General features: G+C 34.7%; 1 protein-coding gene across 1 annotated transcript; it reads left to right on the top strand.

The window, feature by feature from the left end:
• The first annotated feature begins 4,195 nt into the window (after positions 1-4,195).
• LOC148606828 (steryl-sulfatase-like) lies at positions 4,196-13,282 on the top strand. Its single transcript, XM_088543704.1, has 6 exons — positions 4,196-4,350; positions 7,781-8,036; positions 8,667-8,795; positions 9,585-10,283; positions 10,649-10,933; positions 12,809-13,282. The coding sequence occupies exons 1-6, from the start codon at positions 4,348-4,350 to the stop codon at positions 13,147-13,149; spliced, it is 1,713 nt and encodes a 570-aa protein (XP_088399830.1). The 5' UTR covers positions 4,196-4,347; the 3' UTR covers positions 13,150-13,282.
• Positions 13,283-13,503: the final 221 nt, after the last annotated feature.

The raw sequence follows: 13,503 nt of genomic DNA, 5'->3' as shown, positions 1-13,503 counted from the left end.
AACTACACATTGCCTCAGTAAAGTCATTTATGTACAAAAGATTCCACTTAATTGCATACCTGATTATTGCTTATTTCTGTTAATTACATCCCATTTTCAAGACCCAAATCATTTCCTATCTCTTCCATGTTAAAAATTCCTCTTAATTGCATAGGTCTAAACAGATATTCCTGTTTATTGCATATTTTTTTTTCAAAATGTTATAAAAAGTGACACTTTCTAGCCTTAGTGATGTATTTTTAACAATTACTCAATTACAAAATATATAAGTGTCAGTCCCTGTAAGTATCAGGCAGTAGATGAAACATAGTATGAAAAAAACCCATCATTTTGATAGCGTAATTTGATTATTTACACAATCAGAATCAAGGAAAACAGACAAGATTTTCCATATCACCCTGGACAATTGAGATACAATTTCATTGAAACGCATTGAAAATAAACATTTCAAAGGCAGATAATTCTATCAAAAACCTCATTTTTCTTCTAAGATTCTATTGGAAATTTTCTGAGTAAATATAAATAATGCAAAATAATGTTCTTTTCAAGTACAGAAAGCATCTTTGAGTGATATTTTATTGTTAGATCGGTGGGATTTTGACATGCATGCTTCTGATTTTTTTCAATTTTGCCTGATTCTTACAATTAATTACACTTAAAAGGTGTAGTTTGATATTATGTTTTTATAGTAAAATTAGTCGAAAAGCCATATAACTTTATTTCTTTGTTTGTAATTTCATTATGTTGGTGAAAGCAATGCCCTAGAGGTTACAGACCACCAATTCAACCAATGAGCATTTGGAACGTACGCAAAAATAGTCCTACGCAGAAATTACCCCTGTTCCTCATAGTGCTGTGAAAAAAGTTCTCATCTTATTTAAAAAAATTAAACAGTTTCTGAAAGGAAAAACATTTCTGTACATTTTATAGGTGCATTTTGCTTCTTGTGATGTGAAGCCTAATCTCCATAATGATTTTTAAATATACCCCTATCTTGTGAAAACACTGGGATTTCCCATGCTATTTATAGACCCTTCACTTCCGGTGACCAGTACTGCACTGCAAGTCTGCTAACCCCACATGCCATTCTGAGGATTGTGAGCTGACATATGTAGAATCATGCTGATATATAGTCATCTGCAGGTTAAAGTTAAGGTAAAGTCCAGAGAAGCCATTGAATATTGTGAAATTAGCATAGAAGCTTATGGGAAGTGGAATTAGTGGTTTTTAGCCTTAAGATGAAGCCATGGCAAAATGAAAAGTTTCTTGAAATAGCTTTAAACTACTTGAAGATCTTGTTAACTTTGCCATGAGAGGAATACACTACAAAAATCCTTCAAAATATGCATTTTTTTAAGTTATAGGTCCAAATTATGGAAAATTGGTCTTTTTGGCTGATTTTTATGTCCTATCTTGTAAAAAGTGTAGAAAATTTAGTAAAAATATCAAATATCAAACTTTGAGGGCTATATTTACCTAAATATGGTAGTAATAAGCACTTGAAATCAAGTTTTGTGTAGATTTGAGCAAAAATTAGGTTAGAAATGAGGAAAAACTCACTTTCATTACTGCGGTTAAGGCCATATAAGCATTCCCCTATGGCAACATGGAAAATCCATTATTGAGCACTTTTTTTGCTTTAGGTGCCCTTTACTGGTCATGTTTTAATGTGAAAACACTGTATTTACAAATTTAAAGCCAAATATATCACCTTTTGTGAAAATTTAAAGATTTAGGATTTTTGACATGTGATCAAGAAAAAGGGGGAGGCATGTCAGAAATAAATTTTTAAAAATAGACCAATTTCTCAGAAAATGATTACTTTTAAAACTATTTCTTCATTAATATTGTTAAAAAAACAAGTTGTGATTGATATTTTTTATTTGAAAAGTCAGAAAAAGTTCTTTGCAAATATTTAATGCATTTCAGTATGGTAGAATATTGTCACTTTTTTGCTCGCACAACTTGGTTACCCTATATTTAAAAATCAAATATTTAAAAAAGTGCTTGTCACATTTCACTGAAACTTTGCAAATGCATTCAGTATGTGTGTAGGAAGATACCTGTATAGTTATTTATTTTTTCTAAGACAAAAAGTGACCGTTTAGGTTACAGACCACCAATTCAACCAATGAGCATTTGGAACGTACGCAAAAATAGTCCTACGCAGAAATTACCCCTGTTCCTCATAGTGCTGTGAAAAAAGTTCTCATCTTATTTAAAAAAATTAAACAGTTTCTGAAAGGAAAAACATTTCTGTACATTTTATAGGTGCATTTTGCTTCTTGTGATGTGAAGCCTAATCTCCATAATGATTTTTAAATATACCCCTATCTTGTGAAAACACTGGGATTTCCCATGCTATTTATAGACCCTTCACTTCCGGTGACCAGTACTGCACTGCAAGTCTGCTAACCCCACATGCCATTCTGAGGATTGTGAGCTGACATATGTAGAATCATGCTGATATATAGTCATCTGCAGGTTAAAGTTAAGGTAAAGTCCAGAGAAGCCATTGAATATTGTGAAATTAGCATAGAAGCTTATGGGAAGTGGAATTAGTGGTTTTTAGCCTAGAGTTGTCAGGAAGATGTATAGGAGAATAAGACCATTATACCATACCAAATTTAACATTCCTGATAACAGCATATTCCTGTTAATTGCATAATTTTTTCTTACTAATTGTGTATGCAATGAGGACTGGAATCTACTGTATGTAATATTGCCACTGGAGACTATTAGGGTGTTATATAAAACTTGTGGAGTATTTAAACACATATACTTTTCTTATTTATGAAACTACGGCCAGCATAGCTATCCAATTTTTTAAAGGTTTTGCACAGGTCAGGATATTTATTTTCAATTTATATTACTAGCCAAGATCAGAATATTTATTTTCATTTCACTATCCGATGTCAGAAAATTTATTTTCTAGCAGTTTGCAGACTTTTCATTTTTCTGGTATGATGAAGCCAGATTGTGTATTTCCTACATAATCAGAGACATAATATTTATTTTCAAAATCTGCCAACCCCCCTTATGGTCGTCCCCTAAGCTACATTTTCAATTTCTTGACAAAGCGGCCATGGTTTTTCATGGATAAAAATTCTTAATGTCATTGTGTGCAGGATACCCTAAGAAACAATCATACCAACTTTTATTGACTTCTGTACAGCAGTTTCTGAGGAGAAAAATTTTGAAAGTCAAAATATCAAAAATAGTAACAACAAAGAAAAAAAAACGTTAAAAAGGGGCAATAACTCAAACATGGATCAACAGATTTTCACCAAAATTTGATCACAGATGGATCTCAACATGCAGAACACTTTTACCCCAGTCAGAATTTTGTTAAACCTTACGGTTTTGGAGATATATGCAAATACTGCTGTCTGACCCCAATGTTCTATTTTTTTTGCAATGGAATATATGTTTTTCTTCACGGATCAGAAATCCCAACGGTCATTATGTGCCGGATACCTTAGAAACAATCATACCACTTTCATTGAATTCTTTACAGTAGTTTTTTAGAAGATTTTTTTTGAGAAGATGCTTTAAGCAATTACCTAAAAAAAAAACTGCAAAAAAAAACGTCCAAAAAATGGCAATAACCTCAACATGGGTCAACAGACTTTCACCCGACTTTAACCACAGATAGATCTTATCATGATGAACACTTTATCCATGCAAGAATTTTGTTAAACCTAACGGTTTTGGGGATACATGCGAAAAACTGCTGTCTGACCCCAATTGTTCTTTTTTTTAGTAACGGCAGCCGTGTTTTCGATAGATCAATATTCGAAGCATACACTTTTTGCAGGGTACCCTAAGAAACAATCATATTAAGGTTCGTCCAAATTCATTTAGCAGTTTCAGAGGATAAGATGTTTAAGATATGGTTAGCGACGGCAGACGACGACCCAAAGTGATGGCAATAGCTCACTTGACCTATAGCCAGGTGAGCTAAAATAAGTCCAGGAGATAACGGTCATGTTGCTGAATTTGTATTTGAACGGTATATAACCATATAAATAAATTGTAACTGTGATATACAATTTAAAAAGAAATCACAACAGCAAAACAAATAATCAGGAGAAATAATACAACAACCATAACATGCATGTTATCGACGAGTTTACAATGTGGATCGCGAGTTCTACCTTTACACCCTCGTTAATATGGTCGCAATTTTTCCTATTTTACACGTTTAGGGATCAAAATGTGGGACGGGATATTAAGTAAACATTTCATAGTATTCACTATTAATACTATAAACACTAGCATATATATGTATAAGGTTTGATGGCCTGAGTATCAATACAGTATCACTAGAGCCGCCCATAATATAAAATGGTAAGCACAATCGTTTTTCTCATAAACTTTATTAGCAAAGTTAAATGGAAAGTTATTTGTCTTTACTCTCTTTATTTTCACAATAACTAATACTGCTCCTAAAATAATTAGTTGATATACTATTTTAATTATATCTTCCCATTCCGTTGTGTAGAAAAAAATTCCAATGGCACTAATAAGACGATTATCAAGGACGGCGCTCCAGTAATTTCCTGTTATTTAATCAACCATTTTCGCAGCAAAAAGGAGAGGGGCGAATACTGCCTTTTTCTCAAATGAAAAGTGTTTTAATGTCAAAAGAAGAAATAATTAATTCGTGTCCTTCATATTTAATCATTTTTGGGGGGAAAATCTGATTCTTTGATTTGTGAAATATACTTAATCTTGAAGTTTTTACTCGGTCAAAGGTCAAGAATAGCACATATAAATGTTTTTTTACAAGCTAAGAAAAAATATGCACAATATGAGCTTTGTTTCGTTAAAACTTACTTATTTTTTGACACGAATGCTTGTTTTCCCTTCGATTAAACTCTAAAACGGAGATCCTTGTACGTAATTCGCAGGGTCCACTATGTCTGGTTGATGTTCTTCATATCAGCTTCAAAAGTGCTACGACAGGTAATTTTGGGTCTTTCTTTTTTGCGGTTTTCTTCGGGAGTCCTTACCAATTAATTAAATTTTAGTCCTGCTGTCCAGATCTTTACGGAGAACATGACCTATCCATTTGCATCTTCCTCTCAATATAGTTGTTGGTATATCTCCCATTCTGCATCTCAAGAGAAGCTCTCTGTTCGTGATCTTATTTGGCCAGTAGATTCTGATGATCCTTTTCAGACATTTCGTGTGCTTTTGGTGTCTGACGCATAACCCAGACTATCGTAATTATAAAAAAGTGTAGATGACATGCCACCACCTTGTCTGACATCTGTTTTCACTGGGAAGTATAGATCTCCATTCACAACGGTGCATCCAGAGTGGTCATAAAAGGCTCTTATAAGATGAATAAGACGGTTTGGAATGCCATAGGGTCGTTATATATTCCATAAGCTAATACTATGTTGACTGTAAAAAGCTTCCTCAAAATCTATCAAGTTTAATTTAGAGTTGACGCTGTCATCCATTACATAGTTCTGTAATGTTTCTTAGTATGAAAATCTGGTCAATATAATCCTTTTTCCCTGCAGAATCTTCAAAATGCTCTGTCCATCTTAAAGCTTGCTCTTTTCCCGATGTTATAACATTTTCCCCTTTATTCGTCACTGGTATGTCCGGTGATGGTTTTCCTTTTCTACAAATTGTCTTTGGAATTTTGTATAACATTCCTTGCTGCATTTTTCCTGCTGCTGTATCTGCCTGTCTGCAAACATATATTTATAGCTTCTTTTATCTTTTTTAAAAAGTTTCTTTACATCTTGATGTATATCGTTATATTTTTTCCGGTATTCTTCCTTTAGACATTCAGATATTGCCTTATTTACTTATTTGTTTTTACTTCTCCCCTTCCTTCAATCTTTTCCAACGTTTCAGATGTTATTCGATCCTTTTTGAATATTTCCTTGTAACCAATACATTCTTCTCCACTCTTTTTGAAAATGTCACATACTTTTCCCCATTTATCATCAATTGTTTTCATTTTCAAATAGGAGGTCTTGAAGTGCTTTAAATCTTTTATCTAGTTTTTACCCAATTTGTTTTGAAGTTTTTTCTAAATCAAAGCTCTTTTCTTGGCTTGATTTTAAAACCTGCAAAGCGTAGCTTCAGTTTATTATTGCTGTTACTAACTGATGGTGGCTTCCAACATCTACTTCCATTTTACTCTGATCATGACATCCTGATTGACTGATTGTTGCGGTTTAACGCCCGGGCAGGCGATGAACATGAAATGGATAATAAAATGAACATGAAATTATGATGAAATGAAAAATGGTATGGGATACAAGGATAATATGGTCGACAAATTTTGATTGCCATTTGAAATAAGGAGATGTGGCCAGGGTCGAGCAGTTTAGCCTTATGTGGAGGATCGCAAGGATTCCTACTCCGATAGAATACCACAGCAGGGTTTGTTAACGTGCGAGGACCGTGGCATCTAATCCAACACGGTGCACCAATATGGTTCCGGTCAGGTTTTCCGTATTGTGGCCTGACCAAAGCATGTAACATGTCAGGGGTATCCCATTCCACCACCTGGGGCACATAACCCAGTTGCTCTGTGGGCAAAGCGTCCTAGCCCCCGGCCAGGGTTCTGAACACTATTTAGTCGCCTTTTACGACAAGCTTAGCGCTGCTGCGGGCCTATGCTTTTGACTGCCGGGTCCACACGGCGCCTCTGACATCCTGTAATGACCTTTTCTACATGATGTTTATATGAAGATGATCAATCTGGTTTTTTTTATCTTTTATATTGGTCGAATACCAAGTTTGTTTTGGGATTTCATTGTGAGGGAAAATGTCCCCCCCACCCCCATTACTGTTAGATTGTTTGTAGCGCAGAATTTCACAAGTCTTTCACCATTCTCATTGTACCACATCCGTGTCCCTCTTTCGTACTGTTTGTTATCTGTCCCTAAATTTGCATTTAGGTCGCCCATGATGATCTTTATATCTACTCCTACAAGTAAGAGGTTGGAACTCCGTTCCTCCATACCCCAACCAAGTCAGAAAATAGCTTGCCAGACAACCTCTAGCATTGCTGGAGTACTTCATATCATGCTTTGGAATTTTATTATATTCCTGTTGTATTTGATCATATCATGTGTTCCATTGCTCTTCATCTGCGGCATCCGTCGGCGCATAGCAATGAATAATTTAACATTAATCTGTTTTCCTATAAACCTAGTCATGATCATTCTAATGTTCATAGGTTTCCTTTCCATCAATGATTTTTCTATACTAGTTGCTCTTCATAATTTTTGCTACTCCTTCTTGCTGAATATCAATGATTTTCCCTGAGGATATAAAATTGTTTCCCCTGTAGTTTCTGTACTCCAGAATTATTCCTTTTCGCTGACGCCTAAAATTTGGAGGTTGTGTCGCCGGATTTCTCTTGTAACCTATACCAGTTTCCCAGCACCGAACATGAATCGTACATTCCATAAGTTAATTTAATTTTTTTTTTAACTTTATGTCATGTGAAGTGACTCCAAGTTCCTGTCTCTAGCTTCTTTTCGGCTTTCACTATCAGCATTCAGTATTGCTCCATAAATGGTGCTTTGAAGACCCTCGTCATTTGCCTAATTTATTTTCTTTTTGCTGTTTCTTTAAAAAAACACTGTTTTACAAGTTATGAATGTTAGTTCTTAGCTTAACATTCTAGGTGAAGGGTCTGGTTTTCTGTCGGGGTTTTCTATCCCTTGGACGATTACTGCTGGTAACGATTTTTAATGTATAAATAATGACTACATAATAACTAACCGCATTTTTTTCACAGTTGTGTAAAGTGCTATCTATTGCACTATTTTTGCAATCAGTTATATCGAAATCGACGACACCTAATATTTTGATCATCATTGCCGACGACCTTGGTTATGGAGACGTCGGCTGCTATGGTAACACAACACTAAATACACCTAACATCGACAAACTTGCAAGCCAGGGGGTAAAATTAACTCATCATTTGACGGCTTCTCCAACTTGTACACCAAGTAGGGCGGCGCTCCTTACAGGACGCTATCCAGCAAGAACAGGTATTGTAGATGAATTCAAAACATTGTTTACTGGCTATTGGTCGCTACACACAGTACTGCATTACAAAGTAGAACAATTCAAACGGTACCCTTTTATACTTTTCATCGTAGTTAAGTTTTTGACACCTTATATACCTTGAATTACAGTTTCACTTTTTGGGAATGGTGTGTGTTCGAAATTTAAAACCATAGGCTGAAATTCCGTCTCTTAATTAAAAATGTATATGTTATACCACTTACCGGTGGATCCAAGAGGGTGGATTAAGACCCTCAATTTTATGGATAATGTTAATTTCACGCAAAATTTGGGCCAAACAATGAGCCAGTAAGAACCGGAAATCCCCTTTATCTGTACCCGTTTCATCCACCCCTGCCACTGGTCATTTCAGGGGGTTAGATCTCCGACTGTGTACGCATTTTCGAAGTTATATCGGGATTATTTTTAGTTTTATGTCACCCCATACTGGCGTATAATTAGTTTTAAACAACTTATTTAACTTTATGTAGATGAACAATGAGACCCTTCCGTTAACTGAAAGTCGTAGGCGGACTCCGCATTGAGGGATAGAATGGTCATCTGGTTTTTATTTCTACAACACTTGATGTTTAACTTTGTTTACTTTGTTTTAGGCATGGTACCAGTTCCGCCTGCTGGAGTTAGTGTCATTCTATTTGTTGGTAGTGCATCTGGTCTACCCTCAAGTGAAGTGACTTTAGCGGAGTTAGCGAAAGAAAAAGGATATAAAACTGGGCTCATAGGTATATGTAGCAACTAAATGTCCAGTAAGATCAACATAATACTGCACTATCTTTTTCAAATATATTACCGGCACATCTTAGATATGTGCATATAATTACTAGTATAATGACAAAATCGGTAAGTTATTGAAATTGCAAAACTAGAGGCTAAAAACCACTAATTCCACTTCCCATAGGCTTCTATGCTAATTTCACAATATTCAATGGCTTCTCTGGACTTTACCTTAACTTTAACCTGCAGATGACTATATATCAGCATGATTCTACATATGTCAGCTCACAATCCTCAGAATGGCATGTGGGGTTAGCAGACTTGCAGTGCAGTACTGGTCACCGGAAGTGAAGGGTCTATAAATAGCATGGGAAATCCAAGTGTTTTCACAAGATAGGGGTATATTTAAAAATCATTATGGAGATTAGGCTTCACATCACAAGAAGCAAAATGCACCTATAAAATGTACAGAAATGTTTTTCCTTTCAGAAACTGTTTCAATTTTTTAAATAAGATGAGAACTTTTTTCACAGCACTATGAGGAACAGGGGTAATTTCTGCGTAGGACTATTTTTGCGTACGTTCCAAATGCTCATTGGTTGAATTGGTGGTCTGTAACCTAGAACAGGTAATATTTCCGGGCATTAAATCTTCAATGTTGGTAGAGCAGTTCATTTTTTTTATCAGAATACTCAACAATCAAGTATCAAACGGTGTAAGAGATGAATACAAATTAAATATAAATAAAATTATGACGAATGTTTTATGTCTTATATGTCATTATTGTACTATTATAGGGAAATGGCACCTCGGTGTGAGTGAGTCCAAGTACAACGACAATGTTTTCCATCCTCTGAATCAGGGTTTTGATTATTATTATGGACACATTTTAACTAACATGAAAGACTTTTACAATGATGGATCGAGTGTTCTCTACGACCAACGCCCTAATTTTAACAAAACCCTTTTGGCTATCTTTCTAGCCATTACGCTTCCTATGTACCTCCTTTACAAAAACAGATTCGTTGGTGCTATTATTGTTTGGTTAGTGCTCGGGTTGGTATTGCTTGGTATATTCTACATATGGTTTTCCTTTAACAACTTCCGGATACTCAATTCATTGTTGTACCGTAATTTCGATTTGGTCGAACAACCAATCAAACTGGAATCATTGACGAAAAGGTATACTTCAGAGAGTATTGAATTCCTTGAAAATGTCGCAAAAGAAGATTCGCCGTTTTTATTGGTTGTTTCTTGGGACCACGTTCACACAGCGCTAATTACTTCAAAGAAATTTCGCGGGAAGTCCAAACATGGAAGGTATGGGGACACCGTTGAAGAGATGGATTATGGAACAGGCTTGATCCTTGACAAACTGGATGAGCTGCATTTAGCTGAAAATACTTTGGTCTACTTCACATCAGACAATGGACCACATCTAGAAGAGAAGGGTATAAATGGAGAGGTGGATGGAGGATGTGCTGGGCCGTTTAAAGGTATGTATATGCATGTAACACTATGATATCTGGTATTTAAATCAGGATAAGGATTAATTACACTTTTTTTCAATTTGAATACGACGAAATAAAACATAAGAATGTCAACAAATAGGAAAACAAAAACAAAAATCAAATTCAAGTTGACTCTTAAAAATCATAACAAACATAAAAAGCATAAACTAATTTTAGCTTTGTTATATTTAGAATACATCACAAAATACAACAGACGCTTTGTATTTTGTATAGACTGGACACGGAAGGAACGACAGTGATTCGTTAGAAAGCTTGACTAAAGCATTTCGTTAGTTTAAACACGCGCTTGTTTCTACACCAACCTATAAAAAGTACTTATTCTATTCTAGGAGGCAAAGGACAACCCTCGGTTGATGGCGGAATCAGAGTTCCAAGTGTGGTCCGGTTTCCTAATATAATACCCCAAAATGTTGTCAACGATGAACCAACAACTCAAATGGACATGTTCACAACTTTATCAAAACTTATGAACGCCAAAATACCGAATGACAGAATAATTGATGGAAATGATATAATGCCAGTTTTTACAAGGGAAGGAGCACGCACCCCTGACGAATTCCTCTACCATTACTGTGCACACGAAATACACGCCATAAGATATAGACCACCAAAAGGTAATAATCGTCATTGTACCAGTTGGTGATCTAGCGGATTTGAAACTCCCTTTGTTGCAAAATTTTGACAATAATGAGCAGATAATTACGTGTGGTACAGCCTAGAACCCCCAACTTTTTAAAGCGTGTGGATCGGAAACCCCAGCAACAAATATTTCATGCAAAATCAGGGCGAGAGCAAGTTCAGGAAGAACTAATTAATGAAAAATGAAAATAATCATGCATAAAATATTTACAACTTGGCTATGGGGATTTTGAAGTAAATACAAGTAAACGTAATTGGGAAATAGCTAAATAATATAAGTATTACATGATTTTATAAAAATTTCATCAATTTAATTTATACTCCTATGCATATCATTAAATTCATTGATTAAAGTATCTATCATAAAATTCACATTTATTTTTGAGTTTTTTGTTTCTAATTAGTACGAAACTAACACCTGAAAAACATGCCCTTTTTTTCAAAAACACCTATATGAGTATTGTTTTTTTTAATTTCTAGTTTTTGATAAAAATCATAACTTGAAAATTATTCAAATATTTTCATTACTTTTTAGTTCAAAAGCAAAAAAAAAAAAGATTTTATTACTATTTTTGTCTTGATCATTTACAATGGTACAAATGTTATTTTCAAAAGTACTTTCTTAAACTATTTACTATCACAAAGTATAAAAAGATTAAACTAATCCATACAAACAATAAATGCTTTGCACAGCTTGATACAATCTTAGAGGACGAACCTTGAACATGCAGTTGGGGACAGTGTGGACACATCATTCAAGCTTGATACATACAGCTTTGAATTTTGTTTGCGATTAGACATTTGACACTGGACAAGAATCAATTTTGACCAGAATCGAAGTTGCCCTGTTTGGCCTTAAATCCTCATCTGTTTCCAAAATCAACCCCAACCTTACTTGGGGTGTGGCACAATTACAGAGATCCATTCCTTTTTACTCATTTCATCACTTTGATATAAGAAAAATGAAGGTTTCTGGTCCCCCATTTCTAAATGGTTCAAGTCACAACCCCAACTTCCTTTGATAGTATGACACCTTGAGGTACCATTTCATTTACTGAATGTCAACCTATTGTGTCGACTTCAGGAAAATGTTTCTGACTCCTCATTCCGATACCATTCAAGTCTAAAACCCCCAAATCAATCCCAGTCTGATCTTAGTGGTACAGAATATTGTGCAACAATATCATATGCATCCATATAATTTTACTAGAGTTATATTATTAAATTCCATGAAATGCTTGTTTTGCTCCTTTTTCAAAATGGTATGGGCCATAACATTAAAAATACATGCAAACCATCTTTTTGTGGTTTGGAACCTTGTAAAATTTAAAAGAGCAACCGACTAGTACTACAGATATCACTCAAACTAACAATCGGTACATCCTTGACCAATCCCGGCTATGCTCGGAATCAACCTCGAGATTGGCCAAGATTTGAAAACTAATTGTCTATTGACAATGATGGTGCCATACCGTTAAACCACCACAAAGGAGTATGTCCAGTAAGGGAAAAAGTTTGCCACTAAATCAAATTTTACCTGAAGAAAGTTGTCTGATTTTTTTAAAACTCCTTTATGTATAGTTCTCTCGATTCGATTGGTTTATGGTAATAATTTGAATATATATAGTCATATAAGCCCCTAAAGCTTGACTAAACCTGGAAAATTGGTGGAAAATGCTGAATAACACAAATTCTGACAAGTTTACGAGGGTAAAATGAGGCTTTCCAGACCTACATGTATACCTTTCTTGCCGTCATATGAAATCTGCAAAAATATCTTATTTATTGAAACATTCATTTAGAACTAATTCTTCAAATCTGATAATTTTTTTTTATTGTCTTTTTGCCAGGAAATGAAGTATGGAAATTGGTCTTCAAGGAACCAAACTATATACCAGGACAACAGATGTGTGAAGGACTTATGTGTGTGTGTGACAATGCAATCATACTTGATCCACCAGTGTTCTATGAGATGACATCTGACCCTGGTGAAAAAGTTCCAATTCCTTCTGATTCCAGTGACAAGTTCAAAAAGATGAGAGATCTTATGATAAAAGAATTAGAGTTGCATGTTAAATCTGTTGGAACGATTAATTCACAAATGACATTTACAAAAATGTTGTGGCATCCCCATCTGCAACCTTGTTGCAACTTTCCATCATGTCAGTGTACTGATCCTAAATACAACTGACCTCAATTTCTTGTAAGCAAGAGAACAAATCTGATTTTGAAGAATTATTTCTTTTACAGACAAAATTCTGAATGTTTGCGGATGTTTACTGTTTTATCACAATGATTTTTCTATAAAGTCTTCCATACTTTTATCATCTTGTACTATTTATACATCGACAGCATACTTTAATAAAAATCTTAGGTACCACTTTAATAGGGAGGGAGCCTATTTTTTGTTGTTGTTTTTTTTTAAATTATTAAAAAAAAAATGAACTTGGCCATTGACAGAAAAATGAATACGACTCAAAATTCATCAAATTACTTTCAAATGAAATGTTTTAACATTGGCTTTGCTGAAAAAAATTTCACACTT

Source organism: Perna viridis, chromosome 9 (assembly GCF_037379345.1).
Source record: "Perna viridis isolate PV_CMFRI_1.1 ecotype Kerala chromosome 9, ASM3737934v1, whole genome shotgun sequence".
NCBI classification, from domain to species: Eukaryota; Metazoa; Mollusca; class Bivalvia; order Mytilida; family Mytilidae; genus Perna; species Perna viridis.
This window is presented reverse-complemented; position numbering and strand designations above follow the sequence as displayed.